The 21474-nt window shown below is 39.0% G+C and overlaps 1 protein-coding gene and 1 non-coding gene across 4 annotated transcripts in view; both read right to left on the bottom strand.

The window, feature by feature from the left end:
• Positions 1-70: 70 nt before the first annotated feature.
• The window catches only part of Snx1 (sorting nexin 1), a 47193-nt gene continuing 25789 nt past the window's right edge, over positions 71-21474 (bottom strand). The window contains exons 3-15 of one of the 3 annotated variants that reach the window (XM_021727363.3): positions 17379-17506; positions 16822-16888; positions 13085-13128; positions 10033-10174; positions 9102-9180; positions 8334-8409; positions 6406-6519; positions 6095-6188; positions 4620-4825; positions 2135-2278; positions 1551-1631; positions 1067-1155; positions 71-504 (exon numbers count right to left, since the gene is read on the bottom strand). In XM_021727363.3, the coding sequence (XP_021583038.1) occupies positions 1105-1155; positions 1551-1631; positions 2135-2278; positions 4620-4825; positions 6095-6188; positions 6406-6519; positions 8334-8409; positions 9102-9180; positions 10033-10174; positions 13085-13128; positions 16822-16888; positions 17379-17506 (1226 nt within the window). In that variant the 3' untranslated portion in view covers positions 71-504; positions 1067-1104. Of the gene's footprint in view, positions 505-1066; positions 1156-1193; positions 1266-1550; positions 1632-2134; positions 2279-4619; positions 4826-6094; positions 6189-6405; positions 6520-8333; positions 8410-9101; positions 9181-10032; positions 10175-13084; positions 13129-16821; positions 16889-17378; positions 17507-21474 lie in introns of those variants that run through there. The other 2 variants (XM_005316676.4, XM_078048898.1) reach the window with 2 other exon arrangements.
• Positions 15779-15885, bottom strand: LOC120886948 (U6 spliceosomal RNA). Its single transcript, XR_005730133.1, has one exon. It is a non-coding gene; the product is annotated as a U6 spliceosomal RNA (small nuclear RNA).

Here is a 21474-nt window from a genome sequence, read left to right on the forward strand (position 1 = left end):
GTATTTCAGACCTGCTTTCCAACTGCTCCCCAAACTAAAGCAAAAAGCACCACCATTCTGAGTCATGTGACCTGATTTTAAAATATTTTATTACATAATCTTTTCATGGCACCATCAGGAGTAACAGAAAACGTTATTCCCAGTTCCTAAACCACATCCTGAAAAATATACATTTATATTTATATATTTATAGTAATACTTCACCCCTATTCCATAATCCACCACCTACTGTAGTCTTTTGCTTAAAGCAGGAAACTATTCTCTTAGGTAAGAAAATATATATGGAAGCTAAATGAAATATTGGTTAGAGTAACTGGGAACAGTTTGGTCACAGGGGCAGGTAGGAAGGGGCTAAGTCCAGCCTAGGCAAGATGCATCACTGGAGTCCATCAAAGGAAGGACAGTGTATAAAAAGGCAGCGTCACACAGGTAGGCTCTGGTATCCTTGGTCCATTAGGAGATGGCCTTTGCCTCAGGAAGGAAGGCTTCCCAGTACTTTGCCAGCTGCAAAGAAGTGGGGGGACAGTAAGCAAGTACCCCCATGTAGTAGCAGGGCCCAAGTTAGTCTGGGAGGGAGCAAGCACCTCAGCCACCCAAAGGAAGGTGTGCTGAGCAGATGCAGAAGCCATAACATTATCTTCCTCTTCCTCTATTAGCTGGAGCATCTGTTTCTGAGTCCCAAGTGGAAGGGAAGTCTCTAGTCTCTAAAGACAATCTTGGTTTTGCCCTGAAGGGTGTACTCCTAGAGGCCACAGTTTTGCCCAGCTGTTAACTTCTCACAATAAGGCCATTCCATACTGATTGAGGTCTCAGCCTCAAGAGGGCTAGGTGGTGCCACAGAGTTGCCCTTACTGGGAGAGAAGTTAATCATAGACTTAGGGCAACATAGTCCGATCCTCCTGTCAGATGGTCTATGCTGGAGTAGCAAGGCCAATTTTCTATTATTAACTATAGCAGGGACCCTCCCTCCAAGCAGGACCTGCCCATTTTGTCATTCAAGGCCCAAGTAGGGATCTGACCCTTGGAGTGGGGAGTAGGGGACAAAGTTCATACAAAACTTACATACCTGCTGCTGTGAATACAGGAGTGTCTCAAGGTACTTGATCACGTGGTTTTTGAAGTCCTTGGATTTCTCTTTCTATAGGAGACAGGAGTCTACATAATCATCAAGACAGTTGCTCCTTCCCCTTTTGATAGGATGGTGGTGTTTATTGCTGATCAAGGCCAAACACAGCCTCCGAAAGTAGAGCCAGCAGCTGGAATAACTACAAATTTCCAGCCAAATCGTCTCTGCTAATGCTCTGTAAAGCTTTCTTGGAGGACAAAGGATGGGCAGGGAAGGAGTAAGAATGGGGGCCCAGAGGGTACATGGCAGATACAAACTGTTTTGTATCTAATGCTCTGATCTGGCATTAAGTTTAAGGGAGCTACCATGCCTCAGGAACAAATGCACATATGAGCACACACATGTACACCCACAAGCACACAAAAGGCCTTGTCGGTTCACAAGAACTACACGCTAAGTTAGAAGTTAGACTCTTCTAGCTTACCTCAAACCGTATCACTTCTTTTCGGACCACTGTTGAAATCCTTTCAAAGTCCCTTTCATACTGAGTCACCCGAGACTCCCACTGTGAAGAAAAAGCAAAGAAGGGATCATTTAAGTCTTTACATTTGGTCAGAAATTCCACATGAGACCTCAACTGATCATTATATCCAGCAGAAGGTTACTTCAGGGGCTGCTGAGAAAGAGATGCCATGTGTTCCAGACCAAGCCTGGTCTTTGAGAAAGCTCTGGTACTGCACAGCTTCTGATTTAGTTCTTACCAGCAGTGCCAGAAGGGCTGCCCTACACCCCCAACTCATTTAATTCTCACCAGGGCACCATTTTTGCATTACCTAAGTAGCCATACCAGGATCCTCTGATTTGGCAAGTCTGGGTGGAGTGGGAAGAGAAAAGAGTCAGGCCTTGGGGCAGGCCTGCAATTACTCTGAGGCTTACCCAGAGGACAAGGCCCTTTAGTCTCAATTATCTTTTCTGCCTGCTGAGGGGTTCCAAGCATCTAGGTGGAATGAGACCAGGCTCATTCAGAAGCCAGAGAATACCCTGGCAAGGCTGCCTTAGGAAACTCACCTCTGTGATCTCATCCTTGGCCTGCTGTAGCTTGTCAGGCTTGTTGGCCCACAACAGCCGAGCCTCAGCCTCTCGCTTCTTCTGCAGCATGGCTTGAGCATCCTGCCAGCGCTGCCATGTCTTCATGCGCTGGTCAAAGGCAGCCTGTGGGGGTAGGGGTTTGGGAGGAGCACAACCAGCTGTTCAGGAGCTCTGCTGGGTCTGCTTTGTAGGGAGGCTCTCCCAGCAGCTGTGCCAGGGAAGGACTGAGCAAGGGCAGGTTCTGCAGCCACAGTTAGTGCCCAGCTGCAAAGTTTAATATCTAGAAGCACAAGCTTGGGTAAGATCCTCTCCAAGCCTTCATTGGGCCAATGCCATGCTGCTTCATGCTACTTCCGGGATTGGATGGCTGGGGGCACAGTAGATGGCCTGACGCCAGTGATGAATACTATGACTTCCGAAATGCCTCCCTCAGAAAAGTGAGTCCATGAGACTACACATTTTCCCTGGTGCCAGAAATTAAAAATGAAACACATGATCCAGTTTTCACTGAACTTATCTTCTATTGGAAAAAGCCATCATTGTATTAACAATCACAAACACATACAAGTATGCAGAGTAGCAGGAAAACAAGCAGGGTATTTTAACATAAAGCTTGCTTAGTTTTGGAGATATGTCAGGGAAATCTAACCCAAGGAAGCAAACTTTCAACTGACACTTAAATAGCATACAAGGTTAGCTTAAAATAAACAGGACACTCTGCTTACATCTCAACCACACACTCACCTTCTATAGGCAACCAACGCTGCCAAAAAGCTCCCCAAAGTCTACTTGCTGGTTTTCCCTATTTCCAATCCCTTGAACACAATCAGCATTTCCAGAGAAGGGCAGTTGTTGATTTAACCAAACTACCACCACTCCACATTCGGTTTGTAGACCTCAAGAGGCAGCACAGATCAAAGTGCCTAGTGCCAAACACCCAGCCCTGTTCCATTAGTTCCCCTTTCCCTACAAAAGTTCCCTGTACATTCCCTAGGCTTCCTTAACATGGGCCTTTGCCAAACCTGAACATTAGGGAGTGCAAAGCCATCAAATTCACCTTCCTCAGCATAATTACTGCTGATTGCCTGTAATTTCTCAGGCAATTTCATATCCAAGACTCAAACTAACAGTGGGCTAGCAGTAGTCTAATTCTAGGTTCAGGGAAGGGCAGGAAAAAAACCTGCTTGTCTCTCAAATCCCACAGAAGCTTATGACATAAAGTGGGAATATGAAGGACTCTGAGAAATGACCAGTCACAGTTCTATGCTCTAAAGCACACTTCCCCAGCTCCAGCCTGTGGAGCTCCAGGATAGCCTCTTCTCCCTCCTGTATATATAAGCTCAGCTGCCCGAGGATATCCAAATATTCTCCAGAGACCCCCATACAATGCTCCTCTCAGAAAGCTTCCCCCCAGCAGAGACCCTTCCCTGAGATGGCTCTCCAATCTAAGTAGTCTGACCAGTTCTAAGAATTCCATAGCAGGTTATTTTTCAAGCCTCTTATCACTCTGGAGTTAGAAGCAAACCAAAGACCAAAGAGAGAGGACAATGAGCAGTCTCACAGGCTATATTAAGCAACTCTACTGCAGAGGAAGTGAGAGTCCTAGGAGCATCTCAGATCTTGACAGAACACAGAAGCTCCCTAGTGGGAGATATGTTGGGGATGGGGAGTCGGGGGTGGCACCATTCCAACTCAGAGGCTCAGACATCCTGATCCCAAGCTGAATCAGGCCCTTATAGGGTAGGCACAAGGCTCTCTCTTAATTCTTTCCTCTGTTTTAGAGGCCATGCGAGAGCTAATACCACTGCCCAGTCAAGCTTTCTTAATTGCTCTGAGAGGTCATGGAAAACCAGACTGCCCTGGTCACCAGGAGAAAAAGTGAGGTGTTTGATCTGAGGGGCAGGCTGCAGTGTTGTAACCAGGGTGGTCAGCACAGCACAGGGAGGGCTTTGGTGACACGCTGTCTCAGACCCCTGGCCACACTCCTCCATGCAATGCCAAGCCAGTTCTGTGTAGTTACCTGACTGCCCACATTGGAGGGACAAGTGGAAGCCAGCAAGAGCTCTTATCAGGGCAAAGCCACCGCTTGCTGTTAAGAAGGCAAAGACCAAAGGACTGAGGAAGTCACTGCTCCATGGAGCCCAGACAATAGGTCTGTAATAACCCTTGCTTGAAGGAAGGAGCACAGAGGACACTGTCCTTCAACAACAGGGGCGAGGCTATTTGGAAATTCAGGAGTGGTCTTTTCTCCAAATTCATCTAGGAAATTGGCTGTGGGCCTCAAAACAACTCAACAATATTTGACTAACAGTCAAACAGATTGCTTGGTTGGTAGGATACCTTCTCTTATAATAGTAGAAAAAGTTATACCTATTTATAAGCTATAATGAGATGAAATTTCTTGAGACAAAGAAAATAAAAATTAATCAAGGGAGGAGAAAGAGAAAAAGAAACAGAAGCTTACTCGGACTATGGCCAGGAGGCGAATGTAGTCACTCAGGAGTTCAGCAAGGAGGAAGAAGTCATTGTTGGCCTGTTCCTGGTGAAGCTGCTCAATTTTTTCTTCCACCTCAGCCAGCTGGGAGAGTGCCCGTGACAGTGCTGTGTTGTCCTCAGAACTCCCAAGCATGGCTAGACTCTTTGCAAACTGGGCTGTGTGCAGTGCTAGCTCTGAAAGGAGGAAAAGACAGCAAACGGCCCTCTGATCTCACAAGGAAAATGGACAAGCCAGTTGACCTTGAATGGCATGTTTTAGCAATTATTTCCCCTGCATATCCAGCAAAAGAGGGCTTCTTTAATCTAGTAACCTATAATACACTCGACCATATTCAGAAAGTGAAGGGAAAATGTCCTGATCACAGAAGAGGAAGGAGAGGCACCTGCCAACATACATTCCAGCAGATGGGCCTACCTGAAGGAAGCAGTTTCAATATTCCTGGAGAACACCAAGGGCCAGTTAATACAAATGGGCCAAAGGAGTAAAGATGTTTTGTTGTTGTTGTTTATATTTTGGTTTTGGTACTAGAGTTGATCCCAGGGTCACTTAACAACTCAGCCACATCCCCAGCCCTTTTTATTTTTCATCTTGAGACAAGGTCTTGCTAAGTTGCTGAGGCTGGCTTCATACTTTCAATACTCCTGCCTCAGCCTCCCATGCTGCTAGGATTACAGGTGTGTGCCACTGTGCTCAGCGAATGATGCTTATTTTTATGTTAAAGCTCATGAACTATGTCTACATGCAAGAGATACATACTATTGTAGTCTTACATGTTCTAGAGCAGAGCAAACCTTTTCTGTAAAGGATCATATAGCAAATATTTTACGCTTTGCAGGGCACATATGGTATAGCTGCATGTTCTTTTCTCTCCCATATCCTCCCTTTAAATGTGTAAAAACCATTATTAGCTCAAGGGAATAGGTCCCAGGGCCAGGTCATCATTTGCCAACCCTTACATTGGCCTCATGTTAATGGTCTTTCTTTTAGAATTCTAATTATCAATATGTTTAAGGCAAAGAAGGGAAGCTTTCCAAATTTGGAAAATTTCACTAGCTCTTAAGCAACTCCCACCAAAGAAAGATGCAAAGGGTTAGGAGGCATGTGATTTCCCTGAATTAACCCAACCATGTAGCTGAAGCATGTGTGACTTTTTCTTGGATGTAAGCCACAACTCAAATACTTTTAACAAAAGCCTTCATCCCAGGTCAATATGTATCTGGGACAGCTTCTCTGCACCTCTCTCAGGTAGAAAGTCCACAGTGGCTAAATAAAGTTTCCTTCCAGTAGATGTAGAATTTATCTTTTTAATCTGAACATCAAGGACCAGGTGGGCTGAAAATTTCAACTTAGATGCCTGAGAGACTTGGGAACAGCATGCTCTCCCATCCCCAGCTCACTGGAGACAATTTCCCCTAAGTCAAAGTACATTTCGGAGGTGGTACCTTTTCTGTGATTGACAAGAGTTTCTACCACAGCATGTAGTTTCCTTAGGCGTTGTTCCTCACACTCTACTTCCTGGAGTTTCTCTTCAAACCACTGAAACACAAGGCCAAAGCTTCAATGGAGGTTACTTGCATAGGGGGAGAGCAGTCTTTCCTTGGCATTTTTTTTTTTTTTTTAAGGGACTGAATTCTTTTAAAGTTGTTTTTTAATTGAGAAAAACAGTCTAATCTCAGAAATTTCAGGAATTCTCAGGGCTTCTGACCAATAAGTCTGAGAGGCAGAAGGAGCTGAGAGGTACAGGGCTACTCACAATGTCTGATTCATTCATCTTGATGGTCATTTTGCTGACTGCATCTGTGGCTTTGTTGAACATCTTGAGGAGACCAGCACCACTCAATGTCTGAGTACCAACGGCCCGTGGCAGCTACAAGACCAAGAAGGCGGGGATGGCAAGTTATCTGCTGCCCCTATTTTAGGTTCAGAAGAATTAGTATCCATCAGATGGCATGCCCAAAACTTGCCAAACTAATTATGTGAACTGTAAATTGTTGTATTCTAAGGCAGTTACATCAATCTAAAAATAATATATACAACAGAAAAATCAAAGGACTATGTTAAAACAATCAGTAAAGTTTTCAGATTTTAATATTATTCATAGAAAAAAGTAGACTAGGGTTGTTATGTGGCTAGGTGACCCCACATTTGAGACTGTCTGCCTACTCAGGTATGATCTGCTTAACTACCAAGCATACTTTTGTTAAGTCAAAAGTTCCTTTGCATTAGCACATGTTGCACACAAACCAGACTTAAGTCTTGAGAGACTTTGAAGTTATGTTGTGATTTCATTTAAGTTTTCTGCATTAAACAAGTGTCCAATAATAGGAACATTATTTATTCGTATTAGGCTACTTTTACATAGTAGATTATGCTACAAAAGTTAGACTTTAGTGCTTAGCCCTTTATGGCAGTAGTTCCCAAGTTGGGATCATTTTGCCCTTAAAGGGCACATTCGGCAATGTCTGGCTGCTACAGTTCAGGAGGAAGGGCTACTGGTATCTAGTGGGTAGAGGCCAGAGATGGTACTAAAACATTTTGCAATTTATAGGACAGTCCCCACAAGAATTAATCCAGCCCAAAGTGTCCACATAGACAAATCCTGTTCTATGAGTAAGGATGAGGCAGTGAAAAGGAAATATGGACTTAAGAATACCCAGGGGCAGAATTAAAAGAGTTACAACATTTGATTGAGAATTTTTCATTAATAAATTCATTTTAAAGAAAAAAATTCTATATACTTAGAATTTTTGGTTATAGAGGTCAAAAGACAGCCTAATTGTGTCTTACTGAACTACCACAGAGATCTATTTATTTTCTTCATTAGAGAAAATACTCTATGTACAAATTAAAGAAAAAAGTAAAAGTTAAAAACAAAATAGTAGCTTTATCCTGTTATTTTCTTTTAGTTTTCTGAGATAAAACACTATTTTTTAAAATTAAAAAAAAAACACTATTTTATCTAGAGCTTCTTCTGATCCTTAATGACTTGAGTTTCTACACCTATATTTATATGGTGTTGCATGTTTCAGTTTTTGTAACTTTTTTTTTTAATTTGTTTTTATATGGTACTGAGGATCCAATTCAGTGCCTCATACATGTGACACTAGTGCTCTCCCACTAAGCTATAACCCCAGCCTCTGTAACTCTTTTAAAACATGCTTCCACATATTAGTATTTCTATATACTCGGTTTATGAAGAGAAAAAAGTATTGGTTATATTGTTAGCAATTGTACTGTCTCCAGTTTTTTACAATCATTACAATCATGAATAGCCTAGGCAAAGCCTGTAAAAAAGACTGTCCACTTGAATCCACACTTTTGCTACATGTCAAATTCTGTGGGTTTTGGTAACTGGTTTTTAACCAATGCTCCTCAACTCCTGCAACAAAATACACATTCAAGTGAGCCAACAGGTAACCTATAAGATATATGCCAAGGACCTGCCAAATAGATCTCTGTGTTGGTTCAGTAAGACACAATTAGGCTGTCTTTTGACCTCTATAACCAAATTACTTTTATTTCAAAGGCTGAAAGATACTTATAATTCTTGGGTGGTCACATAAAGCTAGGATGTATTCTGATGCTAGTCACGTTAAATACTCAAATATCTGGTGAATGAGGTGGTTTCATTTCACAAGTAGTAGATATAAATTATGAAATTCAGTTTTGGACAATACTAACCTCTTCTTTTTCCAAAAACTCCCTGACATCAGGGTCCTGTAACATAGTAGGATGATTCACAACTCTTTGAAGGTACCTAAAGGGTAAAGAGTTATCATCTGGTTAGATGATCTGACCTCAGAAGGTTTTGGGTAGTGCATTGCTAGCAGAGGCACCATATCTTTCACTACTTAAAATATTTGTCCTCAGAGAAGGTACACAAATAGGACACTGCTTTTAAGTACATTCAATTTCATGTTCTTCCCACTTCCAAAAAGGGACAATAAAAGAACTACTCAGAAAGAGACCAAAGAACTATTATTCATATTTGATTATTAAAGAAAATGAATATGATTGTTCATCAGGACGGAGACAGAAAAGAAGATAGTTTGTGCCCAAGAGTGCGAAATAAGAGATTTAGAAAAAGTCAGGGATAACATGTAGGTGTGACTCTTTTTTTGGGGAGGGGTATCGGGGTTTGAACTTGGGCACTTGACCACTGAGCCACATCCCCAGCTTTATTTTGTATTTTATTTAGAGAGAGGGTCTCAATGAGTTGCTTAGCACCTCACTTTTGCTGAGGTTGGGTTTAAACTCACGATCCTCCTGCCTCAGCCTTCAGAGCTGCTAGGATTACAGGCACACGCTAATGCACCCGGTAAGGTTTAACTCTTTAATACAATCAAATTTCATGGCTACTAACTCAAGCAAACATCTCATAATTAAGTCTCAATTTCAACTTCTTACTTGTTCTCAAGCTATTCAGAAACATGTTTGTATGGCACCTACCTTTCTAGAGCAGCCCTCCGTTTTTCAAGAAATTCTGCAGAGGAAGAATCTTCCTTCCCAACTTTCACTTTTGTCATTCCTAGAATGGAATTTAAAAAGCAAAATAACCAGAAATCATAAAAGAATAAATCTATTTTATTTTATAGGTACTAGGGATTGAACCCAGGGAGATCTCTACCACTGAGCTCCACCTCAACCCTTTTCATTTTTATTCTCAAACAGGGCTTAAGGTGCCAAGGTTGGCCTCAAACTTGTAATCCTCCTGCCTTAGCTTCCAAGTCATTGGGATCACATGGCATGCCCACTGCCTTTGCCTGATAAATTATTATTTTTTTTTTTAAATATTTATTTATTTTAGTTCTCGGCGGACACAACATCCTTGTTGGTATGTGGTGCTGAGGATCAAACCCGGGTCGCACGCATGCCAGGCGAGCGCGCTACCGCTTGAGCCACATCCCCAGCCCCACCTGATAAATTATTTTAAAGTCACAAGGAGGAAAGGCCTCAAGGATAGCACTAAAAAACACAACCAAAAGCCACTTCTGTGTCATGAGCAGGCAAGAACAAAAGGTTCTTTACATCAGAGTTATTTTTTTTAAACTAGTTTCCAGGGCTATGGTTGTGGCTCAATGGTAGAGCACCTGTCTAGTAGGTATGAGGCACTGGGTTTGATCGTCAGCACCACATAAAAATAAAGGTAGTGTGTCCATCTACAATCAACCAACCAATAAATAAAGACACAAGACATTAACAAACTAAGCTAAAACCAAAGCACCCTATTGTACCCAAGGAAAGAGAATGGTCAAAATATGCTATTTCTCTAGACTTCAAGTGTTCTAAACTATTAATAGAAGTAGTCATATACTACAGAGTAAATTCATAATAGAAAGACAGTAAAGGAAAAACCCCAAAAGAAAGACCTCAGGCTTACCTATTAGGCTCTTCTCAGGTGGAGGAGGGACAATGAAACCATTCTGAGAGTGTTTCTCTGAAAGCTTCTCATAAAGACCCAGAAAGTCACTAAATCTTCTTTTCACTGCAAACTGTTTACTTCTGAACATTGGTAGGCTCGTCTTGGGTACAGAAAACACACAAGGTGATTTTATTCCAAATACAAGATGAATGAGTATCTTGAGAGCCATCCAGCTGACATCAAATGACTCCATTTCCCAGATCCTTGCCCTTTAGCCACCTAGCAAATAACTTTCTCTGAGGCACAGACAATCTTGTTTGAGCTATAGTCTACTTTGGCAGTCTGGATGCCTAAGAAGAACAGCTCAGAATAATGATTTTAAATGCAAAAAAATATAATATATATAGAATTACAAAGGAAACCAACTAAATTCAAATATAGCTTCATTCCTAGATTAAGAATACTTGCTCTAAAGAAACAATGTTGAATTCTAGTTTAAAGGCAGAATTCTACTCTCCCCAATACTGAGTTTATCCTTTACTGGTCTTCAATAAACATTTCATCCTTTATTGACTCATGTAATAAGGTATTAGTTGCTGGAATTAAAGCAGACAGGGGCTGGGGTTGTGGCTCAGTGGTAGATTGCTCGCCTAGAATGCATGAGGCACTGGGTTCAATTCTTAGCACCACATAAATGTAAAATAAAGATATCGTGTCCACCTAAAACTAAAAAATAAATTTAAAAAAATAAATAAATTACAGCAGACGAACTAAAAAATGAGACTAATGAAAGAATGTTTCTAAGAGGGGTAGGGAGGAATCAGATGATATGTCTAAGCTGTAAACACTAACCTTTGTAGTGTCATGGAATCTCGAGCTCACACAAGACAGGCCAACAGCAGTAAAAATACAATACAAAGGAGAATGAGAGTAAAAAAAGGACTAACCAGAGATGTAAAATTTAATAAGAACGGCCTAGCCAATTGCTGGCAATAAAGTAAATCAATGGGAGCTTTTATACACTGCTAATAGAAGTATTAATTGGTGTGTGTGTGTGTGTATTTTTATACAAATTGGGAGTTAACAAATGTAGGAAAAAAAGTTTGTATTCCTTAAATTCAACATCTGCAGTACGTATGACAAAGGGAAACTATTCCTAGTTATGTACCCTAGAGAAACTCCTCCATGGGTATGCTAGAGACATGCAAGAAAGTACAGAGTTCATAGAAACAAAAACTGGAAACATGTTTCATGACAGGAAAACAGATATACTACCATACAATGGAATAACTACAGCTATGCCCTATAAGAATGGTTTTGAGAAACAATGCTAAGTTTAAAAGTACTATTTTCAGCATGATGTATGTACTTTCAATACTAGGGATTGAACCCAGAGCCTCATGCATAATAGGTGAGCATTCTACCACTGAGATACACCCCCAGCCCTTTTTATTTTTTACTTGGAGATTCAGTCACACTACATTTCCAAAGTTGGCCTTGAATTTATAATTTTCCTGTGTAGTCTTCTGAGTAGCTGGCATGAGCAACTGCACACAGCATGACAGTATTTTTATGAAATTAAAAATGAAAGCAAATTGGTATATTATTCAGAGATACATATATAAAGATTATATTTGTTTGTTTATTTATTTAATGGTACTAGGGATTGAACCCAGAGGTGCTTAACCACTGAACTACATACTCAGCCCTTTTTATTTTATTTTTTTATTTTGAGACAAGGTCTCAGTAAGTTGCTGAGGCTGGCTTTGAACTTGTGATCCATCTGCCTCAGCCTCCCGGGCCAATGGGATTCCAGGTGTGTATCTCTGTGCATGGCAATTAAGATTTTTTATAAAGGGAAAAAGAGAACTCAGGAGAGTGGTCACCTCTAAGATATGAGGAGGAAACATGACAGGGAGAGGAAACATGAAGATACAGTCAATGGTACTCTACTTATAACTGGCTATATGTTCTAGGCTTAATTTTATTTTGCTTTATAACTTGCATAAACATTAAATAAGTTTCATTTTAGTTTTATTTTTGAGACAGGGTGGTCTCAAACTCCCTGGCTCAAGTGATCCTCCTGCCTCAATCTCCTGAGTCACGGGTTACTGGCATGCACCACCATACTAGACTGTTATGCAAATAAAATTATATTAAATCTGCCATTCCAGGATATCTTGCTAAAATATATCTGTATATTAAAAAGTAATACCAAACTTGAAGAGAAGAAAAAAGTTAAAGTATTAAAAGCAGCTCTCTATTAAAAACCTAAGAAGAGCTGAGGTCTTTGTTGTGGTACTGAGGATTGAACCCAAGAGTGCTTTACCACTGAACTACATCCCCAGCCCTTTTAAATTTGTTTGTTTGTTTAAGACAGGGTCTTGCTAAGGTGATGAGGCTGACCTAGAACTTGAAATGCTTCTGCCTCAGCCTCCCAGTCTCTGGGATTACAGGGATATGCCACTGCACTGGGCTCAACTGTTATTTATTTATTTATTTGGTTTGTTTGTGGCACTAGGGATTTAACTCACATTCTAGGTAAGCACTCACACATGCTAGGCATGCATACTACCACTGAGTTATGCCTCAGCTGTGCCCCCACCCCATCTTTTAAAAATTATTTTGAGATAGGGTCTCACTAAGTTGCCCAGACTGCCCTCCAACTTAGATTTCTCCTGTCTCACCCTGCCAAGAAACTGTGATTACAGACATGTGCCATCATAACTGGCTGACCTCAGAATTTCTAAACAGGTAAACTACTCTTGGCTTGGGGAAGCCCATGAAACTAGTTCCACACCACACAGTTCCTAAGGGGAATGGGGATAAATCAGATACACGGCACATCTTAATAAAATTTAACAACATTTCACACTGAAATGTTAGACCTCTGGAATAATGATGGAAAGGCTCAGTGTGGAGTATCCAGATAAGGTTATCTTAGTATAAATGGGGATTTCTAAACATGAAGGGAAAATGTGGGCAAAGAAACCAAAAGATACCCAGAATAATCTGAATGATGACCTTGATATGATTGGTGACCTTGATAAGCAGGGTCACTGGGACTCACCTGTGTTGTAACTTTGTAGGCCACATAGGCATTCATACCATCCCCTGTGGGAGAACAAGAAAGCAAGATAGGATTATCCTTTAAACCAAAGCAGTGTAAATTCAGTAACATTTAACCAGGAATCATAAGCACAGGAACCCTACATAAAAAGGATTTGTTTTAACTCCAAGCTTTACATGTGATCCTAGAATCCAGTTCCTACTTTGCCTCAGGGCCTCTATGGTACATATAATGCCCCCCACAGATGCTGGCTGGGCCCCAGTCTGAGTTAGACAAGAGAGTTAGCCTCCTGTTCCAAAACCAGGCTCCATTTATACCCTCCACAAAGCAGCACTGGATACTGACAATCCATCAGTTGTTACCATGCCAATATTTGGGCTGGTTACACACATCTGTCCAAAACCAAACAATTCTCTTGCTGTATAAAGTAAGAGGAGAAGGAAGCAACTGATGTAAAAGGAAACAAGTAGTTCTACCCTAGGCTAGCTCTGGGCTTGGTTTGCTCTTTCAGAAATACAATCATGGCCCCCTCCACTGGGACTGGGGGACACTGACCTCTCTGATCTAGCATGTTCACCCAGAGTAAAGGGCCTGGCAGGAACACACTTGGGCTGCCTGATGTCACAAAAATCTCCCTTTCCTGAGGAATTATTTTTATGAAAAAGCCTTTGATTGTTAAATAATCTGGGATTCAAGCAACTGTTTTTCTCTGTGACCTAGACCACTTAGGGAGATAAAGGCACCATTGACTCCTTAAGCACTGAAAAGACATACATTGGAATCCACAGAGTCACAGCTCCAGTGCTGGACGATGGCATCTTGGGTTGGTTTTGTCCCCTTCCTGCCTTGCCCCTGGATTCCTCCCCACATCAAACAGGAAAGCCTAGGTTAATAATTAGTTGTTGCTTAAACTCCTGAATTAATTCTGGGTGGGGGTCAGGGGAAGAAGGAGCAGTACTGGATCAAAAGGTCACATACAAGAACTTGGTTTAAAAAAGATGGCTCGAAATGCACAGAGTGCACAGAGAAGCTGGAGATTGTACAGGACTAGAGGGCAGGCCTGCTCTATCTTCTCAACATCTAACAAATGAGTAATATACAAAACAGAAATTAAGCTAATTTGAGCTAAGCTTTAGAAATTATTTTATGCTGATTACCACACCTTTAGTTCTCTTCTAAGCCATTTGTACTACATTGCCTAATATTACTAAGGATATTCACCACTGGAAGGAAAAAAACTAAATTTACTTTATAGAAATATATTCAAAATTTTATTCACTGTTGAGTAGTTATGTTCCAATGTCCAAAAGGCCAGTTTCATAATTTGGTGCCAGCATGATCTTCAGATACTCTGCCTATGTATCAGCCACTTTTACTAAGGTAATATGTGTGAAAAAAGACATACTGTTTACATATGGACAGAGTACATAAGATGTGGAAATGGGGTAATAATACAAGAGTCTTAAAATTTACATAAATTTCTTAAATAATTTCTGAGAAGTAAAAATGGCATATATAAATTACCAAGTTCTAAAAAGAGTATCCTGGTCAAAGTAGGATTCTAATTTCTATAGTGGTGTGTGGGCCAAAGAAGCACATGTTGAATAAACAGCCCATACGTAAAGTTTTGTTAAAAAATCAGACCCTGGGATATGGTTGTAGCTCAATGGTAGAGCACTTGCCTGGGATGTGTGAGGCACGAGGTTCAATCCTCAGCACCACATAAAAATAAATAAATAAATGTTTTATGTCCATCTACAACTATAAAAAAAAAAAAGCCCTAATATGAATATGTTTTAATAAGTTGGTTTCTTGGCATCACATGACTAAGAATCCAGGGGGATAAAGGATTATTACCAAGAGTGATTTGTGTTCAAATAAATCTAATCCATAAGACATTTAAATTATCCTACTATAGGGCAAATTATGCCCCTCCAAAATGATATGTTGAATGTCCTAACTCTTAGTACCTCAGCATGTGACCTTATTTGAAAACATGGCCTTTACAGATATAATCACGTTAAAATGAGGACATCAGGGTGAGTCCTTCTCCAGTGTGAGTGGTGTCCTTATAAAAATAGGGAAATTCAGATGAAGAGCTATACATGCATAAAGGAGAGATGAATTGGAGACACTTAGAAAAAATGCCACGTGACAATGAAGGCAGACATTGGAATGATACATCTATAAGCCAAAGAACACCTAAGGCTATAAGGATCTGAGAGAGAGGCATGGAATTAGACTTCACAAAATTTCTGCTTCTAGCTCTAAAAAAAACAAAAAGTTAGGAATTATATTTTTTCTTTTAATTATTACATTTGTCTTCTTAACCATATGAACATCACTCTTTGTTTAGGAGGACAAAGCTCTAAAATAGCCTTTTCTGTAAGGGACTATACCTGAAACAAGGAAAGTCAAGGTCTATTATTTTTTGCTAATAACACTCACAAACCTGGGAGAGGGGAAAGTTATCCTAAAAATTCAAGTCTGGCCAAAGTTAAGTATTACCTTTTTTGAAAATCTAATTTTAGTTTGACCATGCTTAAACTTGGGTCCCTTAGTCTTTCATCTATGAGAAGAGGATGCCAACTTCTCCAACTCATTTAGAATACCAACGCGAATGACAAATGTTATGTACAGCAAAAGTTTCAAATTTCTTGAGGAATTTTATTTTTTAAATTTTACTTTTTAAAAATAAATATGGAATGCTCTGCAAATTTGCATGTCATCCTTGCACAAAAGCTATGCTAATCTTCTCTGTATCTTTCCAATTTAAGTATATGTGCTACCAATGTGAGTACCCATATCCCAGAATTCTAACATATATTTTAAACTACTTATGTGGAATTTATGATCTAAAAATGGAGTAAAGGGTTGGGGCTGTAGCTCAGTGGCACAGTACTTGCCTAGCATAAACAAGGCACTAAGCAATGTATAAAAATAAATGTATAAAATTATCCTACTATAGGGTTCGATCCTAAGCAATGTATAAAAATAAATAAATAAGGGGCTGGGGGTGTGACTAAGCAGTAGAGCGCTCACCTAGAATGTGGGAAGCCCTGGATTCAATCCTCAGCACCACATAAAAACAAATAAACATTAAATATTTTTAATAAATAAATAAAATAATTATAAAAAATAAAAAGGGAGTAAATAAAAAGGGATCTTAGCAACTCTGAAGGAGAAGGTAATATTTGAGTTTTAAAAAAGGGATTCTAGGGGCTGGGGATGTGGCTCAAGCGGTAGCGCGCTTGCCTGGCATGCGTGCGGCCCAGGTTCGATCCTCAGCACCACATACTAACAAAGATGTTGTATCCGCCAACTAAAAAAAAAATAAATATTAAAAATTCTCTCTCTCTCTCCTCTCACTCTTTTTTTTTAAAAAAAAAAAAAAGGGATTCTAGGGGCTGGGATTGTGGCTCAAAGGTAGAGTGCACACTTAGCACATTCAAGGCCCTGGGTTCGATCCTCAGCACCACATAAAGATAAATAAAATAAAGTATAAAAAATTATTTTTTTAAAAAAGGGATTCTAATAGTATTTGATGTCTCCATTTTTTCTTCTTAAAGCACAGAAAAACTAAGTACTGCGTAACCGGTGTCTCTGGTCTTTGAAATATAGCTAGGGTTATATTTTTACAGGTGGTTCGGCTCTGCAGGTAGCCATCCTCAAATTAGCTACCCACACTTTCTACCTGTCCCCATCCTAATATCATAAGGAGTTCCAAGGGCACTTACCTATCTTCTCAGGATCAGTAATACCAACTGTCAAATCAAAGTGATCCTCCTGTTCTTCTTCCTCTAGCTTTTTAAAGAAAAAATAAGTCATGCGAGTTGATGTGAAATTAATTTTATCCATTACTATATATCCATATAATAAAATAAAGATATACCTTTCTATATATATATGTGTTCAGCTCTGTCCATTCCCAATAATTTCAACCAATGCCCTCAATTTTAAGTTGGGAGTCAGTTCACAGGTCTTTGTTACATCTATCCCCTTGAAATCTCATTTGGATGGCAATGAATAACTATTAGATTTTGGAAGACACTTGCCTCTTTCAGACTAAGGAGGGAGTAAAGAAAGACTACATGAAAGCCTTTGTGCTATCTTCTGGGTAACAGACCGTTTAAGAAATGTTTTTTCACAGGATTCTAGCTGTCTATTAATCACAGCAGGTCTCCTTCAGGAATCATAAATGTTTTCTCAAGGTTTATACTCAACTAACTTCAAACCAGTGACAACAAAGACCTAAAAATCCAAAAGCAACCAGACCAATAGCACAGATTCTCACCTCCTCATAGCTTGGCTGGGGCTTAGAAGAATTTGTGGCTTCCTGTGGAGGAAGAGAAATGAGTGTTTTGGCTGGTACAGTCTTCTGATTATTTTGTGTGCTGTCCAGGGATAGCTCCACTGTGGCATCTGAAAACAGTTGATATTTTTAAATAAAGGTCAATAATGGGTCTTTGAAAGCTGAACTTCAGTTCAACAACCTGACTCATAAGAACATCAGCAAGCACTCTTAAGTAAATACTCGGTGGCTCTCAGATTAAGAGAACAAGAGTCACAAAATTTTACATGGATAAAAGGGAAAGAACATGAGGAAAGTGTTCTTTTAGCACAGCCTTATTAGTAAAGCAACTTCTCCTTTTTCTTTCCAACCACAACTACTTGGTCACACTCTCCCATTTAGAATTTAGTCAAAAACTAGGAATCAAGCCAGGAGGTGGTGTAGGCCTATAATTCCAGCTACCTGGGAGGCTGAGGTGGAAGGATCAAAAGTTCTAGGCCACTAGGCAAACTTAAAAAAAAAAAAAAAAAAAAAAAGACCATTTCAAAAATACAAATGTAAAAAAGAACTGTGATAAAGCTCAGTAGCAAAGCACTTGCCTAGTATGTGTAAAGCCCTGAGTTCAATCCCCAATACTGCAAACAAACTAAAAAATGGATCAAGCAAAAAGATTCCATAGCCAAAATAAGTGTACCAATTAATTTTACTCTCAGGGGTATTCCTTTATAACCTGACATGAAGCCTATTTATCTCATTATAATTGTTTATAAAAGGACAATGTTTGTTTATCTGCTTTACAAATCAATGTGTAAGAAGAGGCAAGCATACTGACAAAAAAAAAAAAAAACATCAAATGAGAGTCAGGAAAAATGTAAGCCAGAAAAAATGGACTCAAGGTAACAATTATTAATATTCAGGAAAGGGAAGTCTGCTACACCTGAGGACATCATTGTTATTTTAACACTTAAGAATTGTTCAAAATTATACTTTAGATATCCTTATAAAGATTGAATTGCATTAAAACATGCATCCAAAGAGGAAAAAATTATACCTACAATACCTAAAAATCTGTCTGATCTAAGTAGTGCTTAAGAGCTACTTTTGTCTATCTGAGAAAAACTCAGTTGAGCAGAACAACTCATTTTCTAAATGTTCCAGAGAGGGAACGTTTAAAATAGCATTATGTACCATTTTTAGACATTAAAAGTTCTTATGCAAATAAAAAAGGATGTAATTTCAACTTGGTGCAATAAAGCTAGTTGTTCTAAACCTAACCAGTTTTTTTTTTTTGTTGCTGTTGTTGTTGTTCTTTCTAGTAAAGAAAAACATAAATATCATTCAGGTTTGGTCTGATCAGTAGATGTTCAATTCATCTTAGGAACTTCAAAGAAGCTATTTCTTTTTCTCTTTCAGATTTTCATTCGAAGCTAAGAAAAAAAACAGAGATAGGGATCCAGAAAACATAATCAAGTTCTAGGTCAGTGTGCTAATCATTAAATGTAAATCATGTGCCACATTGTTAGAAAAGAACCTGATCCCTATCACGAAAGAGAAAACAGTAGTAATATAATCTGACCATGGAATAGGAGTATAAAACAGAAAAAAGTATACATAATGAACATGTTATGTTGTTAGGAGTCTTTGAAACAAACAACCAGTGGAGTGTGTGAAGGATATTCCCATCATGCAGGTTCCACATAAATAATATATGTGTGTGTTTGGAAATGAAACAGACAGAAAGTGCTACTGCTAATTCAAAATGTTTGGCTTGAGTGCTAGTAAGAACCTTTTGAAAAGCTGTATATTTTCTATGGAATTCATGTAAAAAGATGCTCAAACTTACATTAAAATACGCTTTTTTTCTTTGAACTCCTGATAAGAGTAATGAAACAAGCCTTTGGGCTCCATAAGATTCTGATCATCACTAGACTAATGACGTAGAAAATATATCAAAACATTTAGATTTCTATAGTCAATATCATATTGGTTCATGCCGATAATCCCACTTACCGGGGAGTTGAAGACAAGATTACAAATTGACGGCCAACCTTGGCAACTTAGCAAGATACAAGCTCAAAATTTTAAAAAGGCTGGGGATGTAGCTTAGTTGGTAGAATAGCCCAAGGTTCAACCTCCAGTACGACAAAAATAAAATAAATGACTAAATAAAACATCTGAGAAGCTATTCAAGTCCTAAACTAAATGTCTCATTATAGACATTCCTTTTTAGAAATATCTTATGTTCCTTTCTTAGTAGTGAGGCAGGTATTGGTTACATATGAAACTGGTAGGGGAATAAAGTAAATAAGAATCATTATCACTGATAAATGTGTTCTTTGTTTTTTTTTAAAGTGTGATATTTTTACCTTTTTTTTTTTTTAGAGAGAGAGAGATGAAAGAGAGAGAAAGAGAGAGAGAGAGAGAATTTTTAATATTTATTTTTTAGTTTTCGGCGGATACAACATCTTTGTATATGGTGCTGAGGATCGAACTCAGGCATGCCAGGCGAGCCGGCTACCGCTGAGCCACATCCCCAGCCCGATAAATGTGTTCTTAATAAAGATATCCACTATGTATAAAGCCTAGACATGGAGATAAGTCTGTTACACTAAGATTTCAGGTCATCTTATAAGGAAAGATCATACACAAGTTAAATTATCTCAAAGATAGAAAATTCACCTTTTCAATCTGTCATATAACTAAAAAATTAATTATTTGCATTTATATCATTTCTCCTGCAGAAATTTTATTAAAAAAAATAATCACTGTCAAATGAATAGTGTGCACTTTTAAGTTTCACAGATAAAAGAAGTGGAAAATCTCCTCAATCTTTGTATTTCTTCTAAACTCTTCTTCCCTCTCACGTCTTTAAAATTTCCTACCAAATAATTATAATTTTGTGGGTTGGTCTCTGTGTCCTCTATTCTGTAACATTGGTCTACCAGTCTGTTTTGGTGCCAATACCATGCTGTTTTTGTTACTATTAATCTGTAGTATAGTTTAAGGTCTGGTATAGTGATGCACCTGCTTCACTCTTCCTGCTAAGGATTGCTTTAGCTCTTCTGGGTATCTTATTTTTCCAGATGAATTTCATGATTGCTTTTCTATTTCTATGAGGAATGTCATTGGGATTTTCATCAGTATTGCATTAAATCTGTATAGTGCTTTTGGAAGTATGGTCACTTTGATAATATTAATTCTGCCTATCTAAGAGCAAGGTAGATCCTTCTATCTTCTAAGGTCTTCTTTGACTTCTTTCTTTAGGTTTCTATTAATTTTCATTATATAGATCTTTCATCTCTTTCATTAAGTTGATTCCCAAGTCTTTAAATTATCTTATATTAGACAAAGGTGCCAAAAGCATGCATTGGAGAAAAGATAGCCTCTTCAACAAATGATGCTGGGAAAACTGGAAATCCATATGTAACAAAATGAAATTAACCCCTAACTCTCACCATGCACAAAACTCAACTCAAAGTGAATCAAGGACCTATGAATTAAACCAGAGACACTGAAGAAAAAGTAGGCCCTAATCTCCATCATGTGGGATTAGGCTCCAACTTCCTTAATAAGACTCCTAAAGCACAAGGATTAAAATCAAGAATCAATAAATGGGATGGGCTCAAACTAAAAAGTTTCTTCTCAGCAAAAGAAACAATCTGTGAGGTGAACAGAGAGCCTACATATTGGGATCAAATCTTTACCCCTCACATATCAGATAGAGCACTAATCTCTAGGGTATAAAAAGAACTCAAAAAGTCAAACACCAAAAAAACAAATAGTTCAATCAACAAATGGGCCAAGGACCTGAACAGACATTCTCAGAAGATGATATAAAATCAGTCAACAAATACATGAAAAAAATGTTCATCATTGCTAGCAATTAGAGAAATGCAAATCAAAATTACTCTAAGATTTCATCTCCAGTCAGAATGGCAGCTATTATGAATACAAACAACAATAAGTGTTGACAAGGATGTGGGGGAAAAGGTACAGTCATACACTGCTGATGGGACTGAAAACTGGTGCAGCCAATACGGAAAGCAGTATGGAGATTTCTTGGAAAACTGGGAACGGAACCAGCATTTGACCCAGCTAT

The sequence above is a fragment of the Ictidomys tridecemlineatus genome, chromosome 5 (assembly GCF_052094955.1).
Source record: "Ictidomys tridecemlineatus isolate mIctTri1 chromosome 5, mIctTri1.hap1, whole genome shotgun sequence".
NCBI classification, from domain to species: domain Eukaryota; kingdom Metazoa; phylum Chordata; class Mammalia; order Rodentia; family Sciuridae; genus Ictidomys; species Ictidomys tridecemlineatus.